Here is a 24,560-nt window from a genome sequence, read left to right on the forward strand (position 1 = left end):
ATTTCTGTAAATTTGCAACCAAACGTAATTTAGCGTCATAATATTTTTAGTTTGACGTCGTCGCCTTGATATTGTGTCATTTAGACTAAAAGTACTATCAAATTTATAAAGTCTAGATGGCTTGAAGTGGGGGTTAACTACGACTGAAATCTTTTTTTCGACTTGCGAGGCCAACAGTATAACAGTCAGCTCGACGCAAACAACAAGATATTTTATTCACGACTAATATTGTGCTACCGCTATATGTCGCTAGATAGAGACTAAAACTTGGTCTCGTGTTAGCATTGTCAAGCAGCTTATACGATAGCATGATCAACGCAAAATTACATTCAGGGCATAACATCAACAATACTAGATCTTTGTACAATATGGTTCGATCATCAATCGTGCATAATAAATAGTTTATAATTATTATGAAGATACGAGTTTACAACATCACCAGAGTTTTCAACATTACCAGAGTTGAACTGAATAGACTTTATTTGACAAATATTCGAAGAATGTGGCGAAGGATATTGGCATCATGGAGTGATATAATTGTTAAAAAATTTGCAATAAATGTAAACAAGAATTATATTCGTTTGTTTTGGAATTGAAAATTTCCCAAAATTCATTTTCTTTTATAAAATATGTCACTTAAATGTATTTCTTAAATTATGAACTTTACTAAAGTATTTGCAATTTCGCGATTTATTTTAGCATATAGGGAGGGAATGAAGAGTATTTTACGAAGATAATGATATTCTTGGAAAAGATTATTTAGTCAATTTTTTATTCAAGTATTTTTTATAACAGCTACTTGCATACAAATTGAGTTTTCATCTGTGTGGATAATGAACTAATACATTTGAACTTACCTCATATCGCTTCCCCTTCATCTCAAACTTGAAAAAGTCCGTAACGTAGCTGTAGGTTAATTTGTGAAATTAACTCGAATCAGTCATGGTCACATATTGTTGACCATAGAATGTGTTATTTCAATAGCATTGGGAAACTATTATTTATTACATTGTGACTTTTTAATTTGTTGTGTAGCAGAGTTAGGTTCGTGTCGGCTCATACTTTTGGCATTGATTTGGGTTAGTACGATTATTTTCCATTTAGTTATCTGAATATGACGCTTGTGGTTTGGTGAAAACAGGTACGGCTTCATGTCCATAACCGACCTATTGCATTTCCCTATCGGAATTGTCATGTGACGTAACGTTTTATAACCTCCTAGTGATGTTGCTCGTTATTTTTCCCATGATCTTGTATGTTTAAAATAGATTCATTGAAAGATTGTGTTCTGATATTGAAAGTTTTATATGTGCTTATGGTCTAACATTGCATGTATGTTGGAAATTTTGAAGTCGCTTTTTTGTATTCCAAGAGTTGATTGTACACGTAAACAAAGTGATTAGTGTCAATTTCGTTTGATTATCGTTTTCAAAAATCCAGTTGTTAAACAATCAATATCTCATTATTAAAAAGTCTATTTAGGAGAATTATTATGCTGTATGCAATTTTTATGTTGGCGAATATTTATTTAATATAATATAGTTGTATCCCCTTATATAAATTCGGTAAATAATCCCATAAAATAATCATTCAATAAGGCAAAGATTTTGATGCAATTAAAATTTAACGTCTCAGACGTCTTTTTACTGTTCTGTGTGTAGCTGAATTAAACACATTACAACACTTGCCATTAGAATGTTTCGCAAATGATCTTTGGACCTCCAAAGCCATATTGCTATTTTAATTAATTCCACCACACTTAATACTGACTGCAACAATTAAACCAATTGGGCTGTTGTAAGTGGTTCTGAGACCTGGCTTATCCAGTCAGAGAATTTCATTACTAAAATGGCTATTTAACGACGCGCCATATCTGCCCAATTAACAGCTAATCATAAACAATGAAAAACGTCTTACCATTTTTAAAGTCAACGACATTTGGGATAATGCTGAATCTTTATTTATAATGAGTCATGAGACTTGACGTAGGTGCAGTAAAGATGATTTTGAAATGTGAAATTTGATATGTTGAATAAGAATGCATGCGTAGCTTATGACGGAATATAGTTATTATATGCGGGTCATTGAATTATAGAAATTAAGTTTCATTATTGACTGATAGAAGAAAAGCTTACGCGCATTATTGATAGATATCCTTCCTTCTACGCATTCGTAGATATTCATGGTGCGTAATATATTATTTTTGGCAAGTATCAGATTTCTCAAATTTGTGATTAATTCATCAATTCCATTACTCATGTGCCATTCACTTTCATTATGAGTGAATTACAAAAAATGTTGATGTGAGTAGAAATTTCAATCACAGTGTTATCGAAGTTAAATCCCCAAAGTTTGACACGCTCTCAAATAAATTTTCAATCCTGGTATAAAAGCTATATTGAACAATAAGGCCATGTTCCTACATGTAAATAATAAGCACTCATTATCTTTGGAGGTAGTATCTTCTCTGTACTTTGGGAATGATATTTTTAAAATATTTTACTATGAAATACGGACCATTCGTTTAAATTAACGATTATATCATAAATATCGTCTACCATAGCAACTAGCCCCAATCTTCAATATATTTATAGAATTTTGTGCCGTTGAAGATCCCTACATCTTATTATAACCAAGATATATGGCTACAAAGTAGTTGATGCATTCATTTTATATCCTGAGTAGTACACATAATTTGTTTTTTAGGTAAACACGCAAAACAAAAGTTCGTTTGTCAGTTTATTTGCTGCATCATATGTTCGATATGTTTCCTTTCCTTAGCTATATCTCGCAAATAACCCATCCCATCCTCAGGCAATGTGATATTAACAGGTTATCTGTTCTCGGTCATATGTTTTATTTATTAAAAGTAATAACATTTGAACCGTTTAGTTCCTAATTATCTTATTAGAAAAATTCACTCATAAGGTTCAAATTTCCATTCTGCCTTTCTGTGGTTGATTATGAGAACTTGGGGGACATTCAGCTTCAAGGAAGTCATTCAACATTCAGTTGAGTACTTTCGACAACTGCTTTTCACATGTACAGTACCTATTAAGGCAATCCCGGTGATTACACATTACCGATCAGAGGTATTTGCATACTAGCAGGAATCGAATAAATTCCATCTGAAATAGTTAACTATGTGCAACTATAATAGACAGAAATGCAACGGCATGGAAATAAAATGAGAAATGTGAGATCAACAATTGGCCATCTAAGCATGCATCAGATTTTAAAAGTGGATCTGCGGCGTAAATAAGCAGCAAATGGATCGTATTTTATTGGTTTACCTCATCATTGATCATTCAGTCTAAATGATTTGTAATTACAATAAAAATATCATTTTAACTGGGAATTCGCTCACAAGCTACATGAAAAACAGCGGGAAATCACACACGTGACATTACCTAGTTACAAGATTGAAAATCCCTTCGTTTGCAATAATTACAGACATTAACAATCTGCTTAATATGTGTTTACACGGCGTTTTATTATATTTCTTTATTAATTAAGGGTCGCAAAGGTCATTTTGATATCATGTCGCATGCCTGCTGCCCCATGTTGTCGTCCGTGCAAGCCTGGGATGTAAGGCAAAGCTATAGCTGTTAAACAGATATAGGGTTTTATTGAACAATTTCAAGATATAAGGTTGCGAACCTCGGTTGAATGTTATTTACTTAACAGTATAGAGGGATTAAAGATCAGTTAAATCTCGGATTAGAATGAAACCATTTGTCTGCAACCTGTAAATATTTGCATAGTAAAAATCGTGGCAATCAAGTTTGGAAATGTGGAATCGACTAGACGTAGACTAGATGATAATTTCTGGGTTAAAAATAGCCGGAAAATACTAAACAGGGCGGTCAAAGAGCGCATGTCAAAGTTGAGACAATCGTCTCCGAGGTATAGGAAGTTCTTGCTCTCTATTGATGGGCATCATGCTAAGTTTTGCGACCGACTTTTTACTGGAAAATATGAGTAGTTTTGTCCACGCAATAATTGGTGTCGAATACAACCGATGTTTATGATGAAATTGCAACTTGATATTACTATGTCCCTTTTCCACTCTTTCGACCTAATTTACCAATCATATGTTCCAATTAAAATGGACGACGGTTTATGTAGGATATACGTGAACACTTATAATTATGTTATATATGATTTATTCAACGTTCATAATCAATTCTACTAGCGTTGGGAATATGCTGTACCTGAGGCTCTGTTCTCAGATATTTTCATTGTATTAACCATATTACCACAGACATAATGATTTAATGGAACACATGTTGCAATTCATCTCAAATTGCTGACTAAATAGGTATATATATATTTGGGCTTCATGAATGGATATGAACGGATGTTCTAGCGATAGGAAGTTTTGTATTACCTATACTAACAAAGAAGATGAAAAATATAGGAAGTATAGCCTAATGGTTTTTGCTAAATACTTTTTTATATTTAGGTAATAAATATTGTTTTGTTCTTTTCGTCATTGCACGTCTATGGAATTTTTTTATTCAGATTTCACTATATCTATTTGATGCAACGGCTTACAATTGTTTTTACTCTTTGACAGGATTGGGAAAACCTGCATAGTACAGAGTTGTTCTTTAGTGCCACGTATTTAGGGTTATGTTTATATTGAGCCTATTATACTGCTATACGCTGGATCAGTCAGGACATGACTTATTGCAAGAAATAGAAAAACAAAAAATATTCCACAAGTCAACTTCAATATGTCAAAAGTAAGAGCGGCAATTGATGATAAAGGTTATTAGATTTTTATTTCATGATTTTTTTAACTTTCGCTGATTTGTGCGTTTTATTTTTGTTCATCCTTATTCGACAGCATTCTTCATATTTTGAAAAAAGTTGTCTGGAATACCCCATATTTCGTTATACTTCTGCAATATCAAACAACGAACCAGCGGTCAATGACATCATTGTTTTAATTTGGCTTTTTATCAAAGTCGTGCGATACTGCGTAAAAACAAAATGGCGATGTAGTAACCATTGTCTGCCAAACACATTATTTCCGGGAAAAAACATAATTAATGAGGGAGTATTGGAGGAATGCTTTATTGATTCATCACGCAAGGTCGACCATAGTCATATATGAACCAAATTCTCGGGTCAGGAATCATCTATCGGCCGTTCTTGGCTTGTTAACCAAACAAGAATGTAAATTTACATCTTTCAGACAGACATGAAAATTGAAACGATTAATAACGCCCTCCAAACACGAAAATGAAATAAACTGAACTCATGTTCGCTGAGGCGCCACACGGCGTGGCATTGCGCCAAAACAGCTAAGCGATAATAGCACTTCCTTTTCCTTTTGCAATAAATTGGACAACAGGAAGGCAGCATCACTATGATGCCACGTCAGTTACCTCATCGCGATGGACGGCGTATTAAAATATACGATTATAAATAGACATTGAGCTATTTTAACCTATATTATCTAAAATATCAGATAAGCATACTATTAATGACCATTTGCTCGTGGTTGCTACGTCGAGTTACATGTTTTAAATGTTTATATATATCTGTATACGTAAATAGTACACCAATGTTTTAATAGTATTTGCTTAAAAACTTGGCATTGAATTGCTATGAATATAAAGAATATAGATGTATGGAATTCAGTTAGTTAAACAATGCATCAATTTGTTCAGATCACCAACTGATATCTTCGATGAAACATACAGAATTACATGCTACCAAAACGTCGAATTCAAAAAACGTTGAACATAAACTTATGGCTTCAAACTCAACGGATTTTCACAAACCGACCGAAACAGATGTTTTAGCAGTTCGTCAAGTAGATAGTCAGATGACTTCCACTAGTGGGAGCTGTGGAGTCCCACGAAATGACCTGCTGCATGAGTTACCTCTCTCATATACGTCGGATTTATCTGTTTTACTCCAGGGTTCGCAAATAGAAAAGGCATCTTTAACTGCTACTGATTTTCCCCCTCTCCCAGTCATGAATTCCCAAAAGCTATTGCTGAGTAAAACAGAAAGTCCCTCCACCAATGGAGAAGAAATGAATTTAAATCCATTCATTTTCAAAACTATGGAGACCAATGATGACAGCAATACAGCACGCCAAGTAGAAGTCAAGAGTACGTAATACCATCATATAAAATACGTCTAGAATATTATCTTAAGATTATAAATAAAAATATCATGTACTATAAGTTGATGTGTTGCCACATTATATATTATTTATTGTGCTTCTTTTTGACATTTGTAAAGAATGAAATTCTGTTTTAGATCCTACAACAACTGCTTCGCTTTTTGATTCATTGCTCAATTGTCCGTGTTGCGGACGAGGATACAAGAGAATAACTTCTTTGAAGGAACATATAAAATATAGGTAAACATACTTTCATTGTATATAGTAGTGTGTCAATTGATGTTCAGATTCCCTCAGACCTCATCCCAAAGGCCGTTGTATTAATACTGTCACACGCTGAACCATGCAATTTAAATAAAAAATATGCCTCGTTTTCGCAGACACGAAAGAAATGAAGACAACTACGCATGTAACATTTGTCACTATACATTCCCATACAAATCTCAACTAGAAAGACATGTTAATTCACACAAGGCTGGCCGAGATAAGGTACGTTTGCATAGTTTAATATATTCCACAACTCCCAGTAAATATTCTATCTGGTTAGAAGTATGTGGAACTTTTTATTTTTCTTTTTCGTACAAATTGCTTGTATAAAGATATTTATGATACTACAGTTCATAATTTTGCACTTTATATAAAACGAACAAACAGCACTGTTATTATTGTTCTGTCAATTTTACTCGTTGTCTGGGCACAAAATAGATCATATTTGAACATGTAATGATTTTACATTTACAATTTGTCAATCATCGAGTTCGTATACAATATGGTGACGACTAGACTGTCAGGTCCAATAAGACGCCAATACTAATCATGTTAATTATAATTCTCGTATTCTGCTATTCAACGAGCAAGTTCACTAATCGTTGATTGGAATTTATTGTCCAAATCCTAACATAACCTTTGTTCTAAAGTTGACAGTTACAGATGTCATTTAAAACGCCGAACTTTGATATATGCCACGATTGAATTAGGCAGCTGATCTTAACTGCACATTGTTAACGTCCAACGGTGGACTCTTCAGATCACGATTCTCTTATTGGGTGCACTAAACTGTCCAGATCCAGTCAATGACGACGTGTAAAAATGCACAGTAACAGTAACTTACTTAATTATAATAGTTCCCTCTTGAAAGCAACGCCTCATATGACTTCCTTGAGTGGTAAAACGTGTTTGCGTTCGAGTAATGTTCAGTGATGCAATGTTGGTGTTTATTTAATTTTTAACGGTAACTTGCAAATGCATTCCAAGTGCATGATATCACTAATTCCCATGAGTGTTAACGATAACGGCAGTTTTGTTAGGTGAGTCTGCGTCTTTGAATATTCCAGGTTATGGAATTCACCACCTGTTTCCCCCAATAGTTTCATGTATACAGTTTGCATGAAAAACAACCGAGTCCGAGAAACAACGTAAGAATATATATTCAAATTGTCGGTGTAGATTGTAAACATCGCTTTTAGTATATTATAAGAGAATAAAGGTAACGGACGACTCACAATTCCCCCTTTTACCGCACAAGAACGATAAATTATTTGAAAGGTAATTTCTCATTATTACGGTCCATACCCAATGGAGATGACTAACCTAATGACCAACAACTGCGCTAATGAATTAAAGCTATTAAGCCTTCAGGATGCTTTATTCACCTTTATAGCGTCATGGCATATGTCTCCGGTAAACACCTGGCGGTGAAACTAACAAAATCATATCAAAAAATACGTGGAACATCAAATTGTAGAAGGCCCACTAATTGTTTTAACACCTTTGAAACGTAATCTAAATTCTAAGCCAAAAAGAAGATATTAATATTATAGTGCAGATATGGACAAAACTGTTATCATAATGCAGATTTTCTAATCAAATTTGGAAATTTATTTATTCATTTATTCCTAATCAGCGCCTAATATTGTTGTATCGTTAATATAATAGATTTTAGTGATACCACTTCTGTAGATCAGTAGCCCTATTTTCGCAGATCGTATACGAAGGGTTTCTTTCTATATTTCTATGTTTGGAATAGTTTATATTTTGGAGCACACAAACCAGTCAGAGCTTTTGCTGAGCCTGTTCAAGTGTCCAAACGGAAATCATTATTCATCAGTAGCAGTTATTTATCCGTGTAGTCATATTGAGATTGTGAAATGTATGTTCGTGTAATTGAGAAGGATAGGAAGAATTAATAAGAAAATAGGTCGAGTTTTTTCAATATTTACATGTTAGTTCGGTCACTTCATAAAAGTTATAAGCTTCCTTGTATTTTAAATAGATGTAACTCTTGCATTTAAAACGCAATTGAGTCGAACTCATCTATGAGATGTAGAACCCTGGTATACATATTTTTTCGAACAAAGAATAAAACTATTTCTATTATGATATTGCATTTTCTCCAGAGCGGGATCGCAGGAGTCCCTAAACGCCAACCGCCCTGACGTAATCGACAAGACAGTCACAAACCTTGTAGCTGAACTTTGCCAAGCGTGAGTCTATGTATTTCCTGATTTGCGCTGGAAAGTAACCTTGAACGAAACAATGAGTGGAGACAATATACTTGGCCGTAATCTTATGGTAACGGGTGCATTTAAAAAGAAATTGGCCGCACGGGAATTTCGACATTCGCTTCATTTAACCCACGGTTGTAAATGGTGACAGTTGAGAATGTCGATGTTCAGTATTATTACAACTACTTGTAAATATACTTAGTTGGCATTTATGAGAGTATAATACTGTTGGCTGGGCACTCATGATAAATTTCGGCATATTTTTTTAAATCACTCTAAAACAATGTAATTAAAGAAAGACCTGACAACGGACTTGATTAAACCTGCTATGTAGTTTAGAGGTTTGATCCTAAAAATAATCCAAATTCTTTTTTATCAAACTACCGCCTAGTTTTAAACACCTATAATTTAACGTTATCACAAAAATCTCGAAAAGTTTTTGTCATCAGTTCCTGAATTTAGCTATAACAAAGCAGATTAGCAGATACACAAATGAGTTGTTTTCTTTCACCAGCCGATGGCGTGGTTATACTTGGACGAATAAATCTAAGACATTTTTTTTTTCCTTCTTTGTTATAGCTTTTAGTTCAAAAATACAATACCACTGACTGCTCACGGCTATCGTCAATCGTGGCTTCAAATTGTGAGCATATCGTTCCGTTCGATGTTCAGGGTTAAGGTGGTAAGGTTTGATACGTCAGTGACACCCTCTATTGCACGCGTGTGTTCAATTCCATCGGGAATTTACTTGAAACGTATTTGAACGGTGAATCGCATACGTTCGTTCCCAGTCTGCATGTGCCTTGTGTGAAGAGAGTGCCTTTTCTGTATTGTACCAGTTTTATATCACGAGATGTAGTCTGCTAACGTCTGAAACCCGTCAGCAAGTGTTCCTACATTCAACCCGTCGTCGACCAGGATACATTCAAATATATATCTTTAGCCAGCATTGCAATTCACCACCGGGTCGTCGATCTGTATATTATTTCATTCCGTCATCGATAACAAGACCTTCAACAATACCAAAGATCATTGGACTCCAAACTCCGATTTCAAGTCAGCAAGAATATAAATAAGGCAGGAATATCACCACAGAATCGTGTTCAATACTTTCATTTCAAGTAAATCGGATTTCAGAATAACGAAGGTGCAGTTCATTGCACGTTAGCAAAACTACCGCCTATCCATTTCACTATATGTTGTAAATTACCGTTTTTGACTGGGCATCTGTACATTTTCTACAAATATATTCACAACGCAAGATGACTTCTTTTCCCGTTCAGAATTCAACGTCTTCATGATTTCACCTGAAAATATGGCTCTTGATATTGATTCTAATACAAGTACAAAAATATTTCTCAACGAAGTCTTTCAACGTACTTGTGCAACCATCAGAGTTAAGATACTTCTACGTCGTAGCGACGTTACTTGACCTAACCGCGGTCTTACAAGACATATTTTAGAGACGCTCCGGCGACATATTGTAGCGTGAAACGCTGAACTGTTTATATATGTGTGTGATTTTTATTATTTTTTATATTATTTTATTGACGTCACAAAGAGCAAATAGCTTGACATCACATTCAAAGGTGTTCAAAGATTTAATCGCACACTAACGTCCACAAGTCAAACGACTTGAAATTTCACATATTCTCATACCGATTGCATACTGGTTAATATCGATCAATAATACGGCACAAATTCGTACAACTTGCTACGATTATACGGACGTTACGCCGTGACGCAGTATATTGTGCCAGCAAACTCATTAAATTTCCAAATTTTCGTGGAAATAAGAACAAAAACACTGGATATCCGAAGCATCGGAAAGAAGATGTTGCAGCGAGGAGGCTCTATAGCAACATCTAGCGCCGATTGCTTTTTTGGATCGTTCCGGTGGAGCAAGAAAACGAGAGTACTGAGATTTCACCTGCAAGAGGTAAGAAATATCTTTCAATTTTAGCGTAATGTCCTTCGGCAATACATTTGAATATTGCTTTCTAGCTTTTCTTTTTCGAAAATAAAAAATGAGGGAATTGCAAAAAACCGGCTTGGTGTGTTATTCAGTTGTTGACTGTAGATCTTTGTATTATCCAATTTCATATCAGTAAATCTTGAATAAAAATACAATTCATGTTTCATTCTATTCTTCTATTCAATAAGCAAATAAGAAGGCCAGTCAAATATAACCATCGGGTACATATGACACATGAGTTAATTTTGCAATATTGCAATTGTTATCAATTGTCTGTGGATTTCACCATTTAAGTCAACTAAGCATACTTCTATAATTCAGAATTGAACAAGTTACACGCCTTAACAATAAGTTCAGTTTGATAATTATTAATTTTAAGATATTGATACGGTTGGTACTTGGTTCGGATTTCCGGACCCTTGGGAGGAAGAATGATCACCATAAAAATAGTTAGTTAGTCATTAGTTCCAACTGTAGAGAACGTTTTTCTGTGTAATAATACAATATTACCATATCGGGTTGATAAATTGAGCTGCGATATTATCAATATATATCTTCACACATATAAAACAGAATCAAAAGCATTGTTGAACATCTTTCAATGGTGGTTTATGCTTAGTGCTATGAAAACTGCCATGGCATCAGTATTTTATATACTGCATAGCACTTCGTGTGTCAATAGCAGCTTTAAACTCTTCTGTTAATATTCATTCTACTTTTAGTCTCAAGGACAAAAACCGCCTCGGATCTAGTTTATCCCTCCCAATCCACCTTGGTAAATTTACCGATAGTTAACATAATTATTCTGCGACATTGTCTGAATGCACTCGCCGGAAATAGGTATAGTGAGTGCAGTTACCAGAATTCGCAAAATAAAAAATATTATAATTAGGAGTCTGAATTTGATCATAAAATCTTTTTAACTATTGATAAATTTAAAATAAAATAATATACATATAAGTGTACTTTGATGTTTACCTCACAATGTCATGCGAATGGTGTACTCTGGTTTCAATTTTTAGAAAGCACTTCTTCCTGTTTTTAAAATTACCAGGATAAAGGTTGTTTCAGTTTTTAGGATGTAAATAATTGCAGCTGCGACACTGAATTTTTATTCATCAAACGTAGCAGCAGAATATTAAAAATGATCGCAATAGAACATTTTTAGTACTGGAGAAAGGTTTTTCGAAAGGAAAGTGAATTGAAAATGCGTGAAGTACTAATGAGTTTGACGCATTTTCACTTTATAATTTTTATAATTATAATTACAATATTTAATTTCGTCCCATTATTATTTGACTAATGTTCTTTATTAAAAATAAAATCCTTTTCAAATATTACACGTTTTCTAATTTCCGACGATATAACGTTTGTTTGAAATATTCGATATTCCCAGTGCATCCCTCTGTCATTTTACTCCATCGTTCTTAACTCTTTGAACTCTGACGGCTCTGAGCGAAGTTACTCGCTCACCCTGAAGGTTCGCGGCGCCGTATTGGTAGAACAATAAAATAAGTCTAAATACTGGCTATTTGGCACGCTTGTAACTTTTTACCAATTATAGGTAGCACGTGGTGAGACATTTCAATCGAAAGGAAATTTTATCGTGCATTCAGAATGTATTTACCATTTTGAAATACATTTTGTCAAAATTAATAAAATTTACCCTAATCTAAGAGTCATTTTTCTGCATGTATGTGAGTTTGGGCTTGAAATTTTGTTAGTTTGGTACAAAATATACTGCCAATATTTGATGTTCATAAAGAGTTTTTTATAAGCTTTTTGTTGATATTCGAATTACTATTGTGGCTGCCATATAACCAATTTTATATTTAAATATTTAATTGTGTATCATTGTGTCGGGTGAACAACATCGATAAGCGGCCATGACGCACTGATTACGCAGCTGCGCAAAAGCCGATCACGTGACTACCGTCATGAAAATGTTGATAAGTACGTTCGAAACGTATTGCGTGGCAAAATGCGCAAGATAACTTTCACGACGACGTTCTCAGCGGAACATCGGTCGCCGAGTTTCGATATGATATTAACCCTGTATGGATTGAAGTACCGACGTCGAGTAATGCGTGCAGTAATAGCGAAGTGAAGTTAATATCGTCATATAAAATTTCACGGGGAAAATGTTTTATTCGCCCATGAGTATTTGTTCAAATATCAACCAAAATAAGTACTTGACTGCTCTGCAGATCAAAATATCTGATTTTACGAACGTTAGGCGAAGCAAGTGGATGGAATAATATCTGAGAGCACTAATAATGCAGAAAGAGCAACTCTTATTCCAACAAGATCATATGCGTCGCCAGAACTAGATACCCCACCGCAAAACGCCAGTTCTAATAATAGATGTGTCGTATGCAGCAAAATTTACATTATTGCCAAAAAACCAATCCAGCTGCTAAAGACAAAGCGTTGCTGAAACGATGCGAGACAGTATATAAGTACAAATACTGTAATGAGTACCTATGTGTAGGTAACGAAACCAACAACCATTGGTATAACTGGCACAACAAAGTGCAATATTGGATTTAGTCTGCCTAATAGTTTCATGTTCTTCATTGTTCCGGGCACAACGAAGTGCAATATTCAATTTAAATTTTTTAGCAAGCAGTCTTTTATGTACATACATTTTTCATGGTCTTTATTGTTCCGTTATCCGCTAATAAAATCACAATCTTGTTCATATTGCGTATACGTAACCACAACTTAATGGGGCTTGAGCGGGCAGTCAAAGTCAAATCGTAGTGCGAATTTTGAATGCGTAGCATCGGGTTAATTAATTAATTCCTGCGGACATTTAAATAATAACATCTCGACGTAACGTTATTGCGGATATCGTCACGTTTAGTTGCATTTGCGTAATATGCGTAAAGTTGTGCGTGACGAGACGTTGCCGCTCTTCAATGAGAACATCAATTTGACGCAGCGTCGCTGTTAAATCTACAGATAATCTAATATATTTGGTCATAAAATTTGAATGGCTCATCGTAAAATCGTTTTGGATACGTATATAAAAAGCTATTCAAATTCTCCACATATATTGCCGATTGAATATGTGTCTATTTAGGCAAGAAGTCGAAATTCTTTATATTAAATATTTGTTATCCTACAATAATTTCATACGCACTTTCAAATTGCCAATTTTACTGAAACATCGTATATTAGAGCACCGATCATCACAATATAATTAGTCCCAATAACAAGCTTTCATGCAATATAAAATTTATTCAAATACTCATTGTGGTTCTTGAGATACGAGATCATAAAGTTGATTCCCTCCGACACGAAAAACAAGCCGGTAAACCGGCTTGCCGGGGCACAGAGCGTACTCAAACAAGCCGGTAAACCGGCTTGCCGGGTTCAAGCGGTTAAGACGTAATTCCTTGTTGAACAACTTGATTAAATGATTGTAATGGTGAATTAATACAAGTTGCTGTAATGACAGTTGTGTTGGATCATATTTCATAATACTATTGTTTGAAATCATCATTTTCTCATTGGGAAGTTGAATTGTAGCTACGCAATATTGTGGTTGTACAATAGTTATACTACAGTTGTGTGGGTGTTAGGTGATAGTTTCAGAAAAAGTTCTGCTTTGAATTTAAATGCTGAATTCTATCTACTTTTTTCGTTGTACATTTACAGTACTAGAAACTGATATTATTTTTATTAATAATATTTTTGTTGGTTATACCAGATTTTATAAATTAAGTTTCGAGACGTGATAGCTTTCTTTCAAATTACAAAATTATATTGAGAGTAATGCAACCATTGTCTTAAAGATATACAATTATTTTACCGGTCTTCGTCGCATAATGTTAACTCATATTGGCAAAGGCTTTTGTAGGATATGCTACGAAAAGTGTATATCACTCTGATGTTTCAAGCATTTAGTTAAAACCAGTCCTATAAATGAAAAAAGCTATACAGAGTAGTGAAAACGGCCAGAGGAGCAATATATCGGAAGCTCCCTCGAAAACAGTTTTAACAATTTGACAGTTCCCTAACGTGACATTCAATTTACCGCGTAAGCAACGGCTCTCATTTTGTTGCATTGATATACTCCATTGGTTGATCATGCATGGCAGATTGGTAAAACAAAGAGCCAATCACCAGAGATCCCTCGCTGGTTGCACCTCATAATATTACCAGTTTTTATCCATTTTTAAAGATTTGCTTTGAAAACATCTTCATCTGTAAATTTGAATTTCCGATAACCACTCTTATCATTTGAGTTTCAAATGGTAAAAGTGTGAGAGTTAAATATTTTATATTATACTTCTTAATCTAAAATGGCGGCAAAAAATAGAATTTTTATATATCACGTAAATGTGGCCAAGCTAAATATAAATTAAAAAACGGTGTTGAAACCGTGTGCAGAGTCATGCAGGAACTCTGCTCGCTTTGAAATTTATGCAAAAATTGTACATATGGTTGGTATGTTAAAAATATATATTCGTGGGATAGCTGAAACAAAGAAGACGCCATTTGTCACTTTGTTTTTGTGATGTATGCGGTAAGATTCGATTATTGTTTACGCAAATTATCGCAATCAACGTACTTCTATCAGACAGAAAATATAGTTCACAAAACAATTTTCATTCTTTACTTCGATGGATGATTTTTGTGATATTGTGCTTCATTTAACCTGAACGGTCATAACCACAATTACGAATAAAAGTGAATTTGGACCTGAATTGCAATCGAATTTTTAAAACGTTGGTGGTTATAAGTATATCTAAATGTACTAGGAGCAAATCGTTTTTACTCCCATTCTTATTTTTGGTCTCAGGTTGATCGAATCCCACATGATAAGTTATGAATTTTTCAACATTGCATTTTTCATACAAGAGAAATTTCCATACCTCATACCGGAAGGCACTAAAATGTTTTTACGATAGGTTTCGAGTTCTGTTTACAAGACTCATTACAGTTACATTATAAATAAATGAGAGGCATTATTTTAGAAAGTCGTGATTTAACTACGTGCCGTTCGACTAACATCACATTACTCCTGAAGTTTCGGTGTGTTCCGTGTAATGACCTATGCTTTATCCTGGCTTCTGTAATCGTATTGCGCCATTAAAATATAACCAAATTTTTAGGTTCCAATGAAATTGGAACTTCAATGTTGGAATTTGTTCAAATTTTTCTTATTTGTTAAGATTTTCGAATCACAACAAGAAACTATTTAAGCCAGAAAACTAATTTTTTGTTTGGTAGCTTCTGATGTAAAAACTGTATCTGAAGCAGTATGGTTATTTTCCATTTACTTTATATGAACACTTAACTCACTAATCAATGCTTCATATATTCCTTCACTGATTATTATCAGAGTATGCAAGCTGTTAAATATCATGTTACTTTCATTAATTGTAAGATCGCACTCTTTTGCCAACGATTAACGCAATCAAACCATTTCGAGACACTTTCTTGAAATGGTAAAATTTTCATTTTTTTAACGCAATGGTTTGAAAAGTTAAATTTTCTGTGTTTATGAAAGTTATAAACCAACTCATTCCTACAATATAAATGCTGAGTGAAACTGCATGTTTTCAGAACTAGATAACAACCTTACTGAAATTTAATGTGAGAAATGCAACTAAAACTTTCGGCTCACTATTATCGTATCAATTAAGGCGTGGTTTATGAGAATACAAAATGAAATATAATCATATGCCAAAATGAAAGTGCAAATTTGACAAGGGAATAAGGAATGCAGCGGAAGTAGCTTAATTAATGAGAGGTTATATGTTGTGCAGACGTCTTGTCCCGGTCATATAAATGCAAAAAGATAGGAATGCCCAATAACAAACGTGCAAACATTACGGTTTGAATTTGGAATCACGATTTATAATAATTATATTTAAGACTTAAAAAGAAAAAAATTCGACGATTCAAGATTATGTTCTTTTTTATATTTATTTTGTATAGTTAAAATGTAATTTACATACACAGGATGTATAAGGTGAAATTTTGTTTATATAATTCATTCCTGGAATCTTTGTGCACGTTCGAGTTTTATATTTTAGCTACCTCAGATATAAAATCAAAACGTAATGTAGATGAATAAATTGCTTTTACGAGTGGTTTTAGAGTTGAAAATGAAACAATATTGCTCAATAATAAGCATGTGAGTTTTCCAAGGCTATTGTATGATGCCATATCACATACGTTTACAAATATAAAACAGTTATGTAATGCTTGTACGACTCATAATGCAACGGAATTTGCTGCAATTTTTCATTTGCATATAACTTTCAATATCTGGTTAATTTCTGCATGTGTGATGTTATTATTCAACACATGTTATTATTTAACCGCGGTCGCATGACAGTGTGGAGTTTTCAGATAGCTTTCGTCATTTTTTTTATTTTATGTAACTTTTGTAACGCGTACAAGTTTCTAACAACATTAAGCAATGGACAAATAATTCACTCTAACCTTCCCACTCATTTTTTATCCGGTAAATGCATTATTCAAATTATCATGTTACGAAGTCACTGTCTAACCAACGTAGAAATTAATACATATGGGTTTTGACTTTTGACTTGTTTTCGCCTATTATCAAAATACAGGGGACATAAAAACAAAACCAGGCCACTTGAACCATATTATAAATTAAGCATAACTTTTGTCCAAAGCGTCTTACTTAAACTTAGATTACTTAAACTTTTGGGTACAATCATACACAAACAGCAGTTCAAATGTCCAATCGTAAAATGAAATTTCTTCATTTTCGTAGAAGTATTTAATAAGCGGTTTTTGGTATTTTTATTCAATTCTTTGTGTCTATGTTAGATTTAAACTCCACAAATTAAAAGCATGACGTGTTAGAAGCTTTTTGTAAGATATGAAAGTTTTAGTCGTGCTATCACTTTATAAGTAATAATTGACCTCTTAGCCCACAAGTGCAATTAATCACATCGTAATACGAAACAAATTTTGTGAGTTTTGAAACTTTACAAATATTTCCAGACTATAACGAACATTTGTAAAAAAAAATAAATTAATTACATATTTTTCAATATTTGGAAATGGGGTTGGAATCACTTCAGATCCCGAAAACGTGCACCGTGCAGACGTCTACAAAGTAATTTCAAAATGCATTTTTTGAGTGGTTGCTGCCGTTACCTTTTGACCTGAGTTCAATCTAAATGTGCAATTAGTTTTATTTGTACTGAAATTGAATATAATTAATCACGGGTAACATGGAGAGACTTTCCAATCTTTTGTTACCCATGCCAGTTAGACGATTCGATGTGACCTTAAAATGTCAGAGAAACTCGGTAACTGGTTTTTAAACTTTTTTTAAAAAAAGGCCGTTTTGTCCTGTCTTATATTTGCTCACGACTTTTTGATGAGGAATTCAAATTTGACGTAAATTTAAAATTGGCGTCGACCTAGTAGTCTAGACTAGTATATATATATATATATATATATATATAAGCACTTTCAAATTTATACTTTTACTTTTAATCCAATAATTAATTAACTGGCACCATTGGAAGGATTCCACATTCCATCTATCGGTCACGAACACTCAGGTGTTTTCCTTTCAACTGTCTCGACAGAAGCACATAGTTTAAAAACTTGGCAAAACAACCTTATTGAGCTATCGCGCTTTATGCTGTATTAAACTAAAAATATCATACTGTACATTCGAAAAATGAATTAAACCATTTTAATAAACATTATAAAATAATTTGTGAAACAAGACATCATTGTCCAATTCAATTCCAAACTCGTTGCTGATTAAAAAACTGGTTGCATTCTATATAGTTTACTCAATTTAGCAACAAATCTATTTCAAATCAACATTTTGCGTGTATGTAATACCATTATGTTGAGGTTGCCCATGTATTTAGTTAAATAATCACGATCTGTGAGGTAATGCCTAAATGTCTTAAGCATTGTTTTATATCTGATGTATTTTTAGAAAATAAATTAATATTATTTTTTTGCAGTTATTGATATCAATACGAGAAAATTTACGAGATAGCTACAGCACCATATACGTATATTTGCACAATGCTTCCCTTTTTCTATTACATGCATTTACAGTTTACAATTATACATAATTAAATCGGTACAATTTTAATAAAAGGTTTTAAGTGCAATTGGGGTGGTAGAAATTTGATGAAAAAACTCTTTCACTATAAATTTACTATATTTCATTACAAATATTCTAGTTGCATTTTTCAATAGCGATTGAGTTTTCGAATCTGTATCATGTAAAATGCTTGAATATTACAGATTTTCGATGTATTCTCTTATTTAAAGTCAGATTTCAATATCTTTTGGTGTATGTTGTTACATTTGAAATAGAAATATTCAACATAATTCTGGAAATCTTCAAAATAAATACATTTTCCCTTTCGGGTAAAATTATTTCTTATTATATATGAAATATATAAATATTCTATAATAAGTTAGAACCTTGGTGCAACATGATACAGTTAATTAACACTCATATCTAATCAAACAAAAGCCAATGATAAAAGTAAAGTTTGAACATATTATGACATTCAATGAAAGTCAATAATGAATTGTAAAATGACATGATGGAAAGTTGTCAATTTTTGTAGTTTCACCTTCGAATATATGAGTTATCATCACGCTGCCCTGTGACTGCTTATTTTTAATAAAAATTAAAGTTCAGTGTTTATAATTAATTACTTTTCGAATGATTCATTCACAGTTTATGAAATCTCATTAAAGGTGAAGTGAAAGCCGGAAGTGAAACAATTTATCAATGTTGCCATTTGAGTTTTAATATTATTTTGCAGTAAATTATCGCATATTTTTGGCAAAAAAAAAGAATATTCGTTGTTCCTGTCTTTTTTATTTTTATGAAAATCAAAACGTAGATGAAACACTGTGAAGAATAGCTTAGAACCACACATGATGAACAGTGTCAAATCAAATGTAGGCAATAATCATTCGTGTAGTTTTCTAGTATGTGATATTTGCGACAAAACATGTTAAGATACCTAAATTTCAAAAAATTCCACTTTATTTGCCGTATGTATTCACATACCTAGAAATATTATGCAAACAAAAATGGCTCAATATTATTGCCTGACAGACATAAGATAGTATAGTTGTTTGTCTTAAAAGATGCTTACTTTACCGTACATGAGGCAAGGTTTCGGGGTATTTCAGATTTCGAAATCGAGACCGAGTTGCCAACCACGATGATCACGTTTGAGTCAAATGGTTATAACTTAAATTTTTGTTCAATTCCATATTAGAAGTTATAATTTTGTTGACGTAATAGCAGTGGATAAACGAATGAACAGATTGTTTTGATTGTAATAATACTTTATGATTTTTTATAAAAATAATTGTCAAATACTGATTCTTTTTTTTTGTTCACGTGTGCAAAATTTACAGGCAGTATCTGTCAAAACATATATACTTTGGTATACATGTTTATTTTATTTAAATACAAAATTAAATGATTCTATATTTATACTTTAGATTTGTACCGTATGTGGAAAAGCTTTCATCAACATCCACCGACTGCAAAGACATATGCTGACACATACAACAGGTTTCTAATATTCTATATATTATACTGTATATTTAACAACAGCAGGTGGGTTGATGGATATTTTGAGATTCCATAAACATTACAAGAAATTATTGATAGCGATCTCATCTGATTCAAAAGGATGGCTAACGATATCCCGCTGTTTTAAGGATTTTTTATTTCATCGAAATATATATTTTTAAGTAATATACTTTTCAGAGAACCGCAAGTTTAAGTGTGAAGAGTGTGGCAAAGCATTCAAGTACAAGCATCATTTAACAGAACATCACCGAATACATAGTGGAGAAAAACCGTACGAATGTCCAAATCCCACTTGTAGCAAGAGATTTTCTCATTCAGGATCGTACAGGTATATATGCAGATTGCATATAGTATCAATTAGAATTCTAATTCTGTTTTTCTTCCTTACTGTCGAAGACCATAGTTTTCAATATTCTGATATATATGTCATTTTCTGATCCAAGTATTTCGTATCATTGTCATCTCACGAACTCGCTATAGTAGATCCTAATAAAGGAATCGCTATGCTATCAATTGACGACGTCACGTAAACTAGACTGAAATCATTTGATGAGTAAGTAATTGAGTGGACCAAGTTTGACAGTCAGAGTCTTATTTGTCTTTCAGGTGTTTCCGGTTGTTAATTTAAATTTGTTGATTCAAATCTGACAGAAATTCATGACCTAATGACGTCAAAACTGAACGTACATGAATCAAAACATGTTAAGAATAACAAAAACCTATCGAATAGTAGCGATGAAGTGTGCATAGATGAGTGATGCATTGTAGGCAACAATATTGCAAACATAACGATTGTTTATAACTAATTATAGATATCAGATTCAGATACCAAATAGGGTCTAAGTTTGGCTAACCATTGGAACTGCACTTTTAAGTTATAAACAAATATATCTGTTTTTCATATCACTCGAAACCGTTTTGGATCCTAACACGTTCTGGAATTCTCCCCAGTGATAGAAATAGGTTGCCTGTTTGATAAAAACACAGAACAATAAAAATATTCACAGTCACAGTTGAAGGCAAATTAGGATCTTTCATCGACCAACAATAAACATAGTATGGCCATGTATATTTATAATCACATCATATTTATAATCTTATATACATCTCTATATTATTGAGCGCACGATGATAAAGCATTCTCGGGAGGCGACGTTAGGTGACGCCACTAGAGATCCATATGCGACGAGGTAGTAACTTCGTGACCGTTGAGGTGCACACCAACGCGATGTGATTATTGGAGACTCCACATAGAACGTGTCAATCGTGGCGGTCTCAGCGTCATATGCGACCTACTTTATGAAATCGTGTACATATTGATGCGAAGATTTTCCACGTGTTATATAGAACATCATAAAATAGCGAGAAAAGTGTAATAAAATATTGCAAAGCAACATATGAAATATCATGGAAAAACTTTTATAATTTATCTAAAGCAAAAACAAACTCAAGTTGCACGAATGCTGACTAGAACCGATAATAATCACATATCATGACGAAAAAAATAAAATAAAAAATGTTCCTATTAAACATTTGTGATGAAAATAATACAATCTTTCATTCCAGCTCCCATATTAGCAGTAAGAAGTGTATTGGAGGACTGAAGTCTTCATCAATTCCTTCTGGCAGTAATTCACCATCGTCAACTAAGGACTGTTACTCTAAAGAAAAAGACGAATCAGATTGTAATTCCAACAGGTATATAAACTATTATATTTTCGACCAATATAGTCAGACATGCAACTATACTTTAAAAGTGTGAATGTATTTATTCTTATCGGCGTCTTATTTGCCTGTTGCGCACATTTAGCGACGAGTATGCACCGTAATGAAATCTGTTTATCTGTTTCAATCTTTTGTTCTTTCCGGTCTGGAAAAACTAAAAATTATGTACTGGCATTGCTTTCGCACAAACTAAAGTAGTGACTTTAACGTTGTACAAAAAATCGGTGTTGAATAAACTTTGCTAATATGATTGTTGCCTTTCATACTCTAATCAGAAATATTGTACAACACTGGGACACGGAACTTAACGATTTTGTTAAAAGCTAGATATCTAAATCAATTAGATAGATCCAGCAACAAAGTTCCATGTACAATTCTTTTAACTCGATGAAATTGTAGAATATGCCTTGAACGTTATTTTCGTATATTTAGCGGTGGTTATCTATTTAGTGCACCTAACAAAAAACATTCTGACCAAACCTAAATTCAAAGTATTCAGTGGCGCGGTGACATTACGTATACATGGATTGCCAATTACGTGGATATATCTGTAGCTTTAGTTCGATTTTATAACAGTATAGAGATTGATGACTTTCTATAATATTTTCGTATTATTTTTCCCGCTTTCATTCAAAATTTTGAATGAAACATCCGTTTTGAGTCAACCCATGGCGCAAGGTGTCAGGCGGGAGCGCCGACAATACACACGCATTTGCACTTCCCTCATAATAAAAACAAACAAGAAAACAACGAAAATAAAAATAAAATTACTCACGGGAGCAAACTATGTATACCTGCAAAACCTTTTGTGTTATGCAAACTTCGTGTCATGTTTAATGTTTATGAAGCGGGGTAAAAAGAAGAATCAGACAATTTAAGTTTCACCCAGTCAGATAATGTTTTTGAATCATATCACTACGAGATGGGGCCATAGAAGAAGCGCGCTTAAACTAAATACTATTTTGATTATGCTTGAACTATCACATATTTCAGTTAGGTTGTAATGCACCAATAATCTGTGGGGCATACTTATATGGGTTTGTTGTTTTTATAAAGCTTTGATAGAAAGAAAAAAAAACGAATTTAGAAATAATACACATTTCTCATAAGCGGTCACCAGCGACTTACTCAATCTTTGTTATGTTCAACTTGTTACAATTCCTCGCCACACCGCTTTGAGTAAGTATTTTTGAAACGAAGGATATATTTCCATTTTAGAGCAGACGATCTAGCTAGACTCTATAGTATGCCCCCAGTTGTGTCCGAGAAAGTACGAACATTTTTATGAGAAATTCAAAATTTAAAATATTGTATTTCTTCTAAAAATATAGTATTGAAGTTGCTGGTTTATTTTTTAAAACTCATCTTCTGGTAAATATAGTGTTCGTTATTCAAAGCTGAAAATGTTATAAATTAGTTTTTATCTTTTATATATAAAAATTTAAAAACTGATGTAACACTCCAATACTTGCTAAATCGTTAGTAGGAATATTCATGAGAACTTGTATGGATTATAGAGTAAATCTTTAGTTATATTCGATAATCCCAAAGTTTTATTGATAGAAAACCCGAGTATGTGTGTATTTCTTCATATCGTTCCGCGCCTAGTTTTTGTTTTGTTACAGAAGATTGAAGTATGTAAAACATTGACTTATTTTTTACCCGGGAATCAGGGCGATACTGAGTCTATATTTAAATATATAATATATAGCAAACATTAAGTCATATATTATATAAACTATCGGTTTTCATAGATATAAATTCATATTCAAAGACCACAGCAGTTTTTTGTTATTACTTTTTAACATTGATATATATTGTGTTCTGAGAATATTAGGATATTTTGCAGTGTTCCAGCACTATATATCTACGCATTCAAGCTTCTGAGTTTATGCTATTGTGTTTAGTTTAATTGTCTCATGTTATTACTGAAAAAGATTCCCCAACAATTTACTGTCGGTCAACGGCCTTAGGTTTAGGTTGCATTGCAAATCACGTGTTGTACGCTTCACAAAACTTTTAAAAATGTATTGAGTAACCAGCATATTCAGACGCAGTTCGATGGTGCTGTCAAAATTTAGTTTGATGATCAATTGGAATTTTTCAAATTTGGACTCACACTGTCGGTGACGCTTTTGTTGGGTCTAGTCACCTAATGTCTGTCTGTAGGTTTTTACGGACATCCGAACTTTGTCAAAAATTGCAACAAAATGACTATAGGGTATGCAAGTTTCCACCTATGATCGACTGTCGCACAAAAATCGTATCTTTCTGATAGACGTTCGTGTGACACCTCATTGTCCCTGTGCCATGACATCATCACTAATTAGTACAGGGATGTGGGATGGTTTCGGTACGTTCGATGAACATTTTGCTTGCTATGCAAGGTCATAACCATGAACCCATCTACTTGTTAAATACAGTTCAATTATTGATGCGAACAAACAGAGAGCAGTCTCGTTTTCATCCAAAGTTTTCGATCAAATTATTTTCTTGGAATTTGTGTTTTATGAACATCAAGATTCGTGTGTCCGGAGCAATTAATCTTTGTCATTATTGTTCAATGTTTCCGCAAATAAATTTTCCCGATTTCCACACATTTAATTAATGGTACAA

At 33.3% G+C, this 24,560-nt stretch overlaps 1 protein-coding gene across 2 annotated transcripts in view; it reads left to right on the forward strand.

The window, feature by feature from the left end:
* Positions 1–4,579: 4,579 nt before the first annotated feature.
* LOC120343354 (uncharacterized) overlaps positions 4,580–24,560 on the forward strand; it is a 49,587-nt gene continuing 29,606 nt past the window's right edge. Inside the window, exons 1-7 of one of the 2 annotated variants that reach the window (XM_078110610.1) lie at positions 4,580–4,773; positions 5,682–6,131; positions 6,283–6,385; positions 6,526–6,634; positions 20,126–20,198; positions 20,397–20,547; positions 21,786–21,917. In XM_078110610.1, coding sequence (XP_077966736.1) covers positions 4,740–4,773; positions 5,682–6,131; positions 6,283–6,385; positions 6,526–6,634; positions 20,126–20,198; positions 20,397–20,547; positions 21,786–21,917 — 1,052 coding nt within the window. In that variant the 5' untranslated portion in view covers positions 4,580–4,739. Of the gene's footprint in view, positions 4,774–5,681; positions 6,132–6,282; positions 6,386–6,525; positions 6,635–9,365; positions 10,589–20,125; positions 20,199–20,396; positions 20,548–21,785; positions 21,918–24,560 lie in introns of those variants that run through there. The other variant, XM_078110611.1, reaches the window with a different exon arrangement.

Source organism: Styela clava, chromosome 3 (assembly GCF_964204865.1).
Source record: "Styela clava chromosome 3, kaStyClav1.hap1.2, whole genome shotgun sequence".
Taxonomy (NCBI): Eukaryota; Metazoa; Chordata; class Ascidiacea; order Stolidobranchia; family Styelidae; genus Styela; species Styela clava.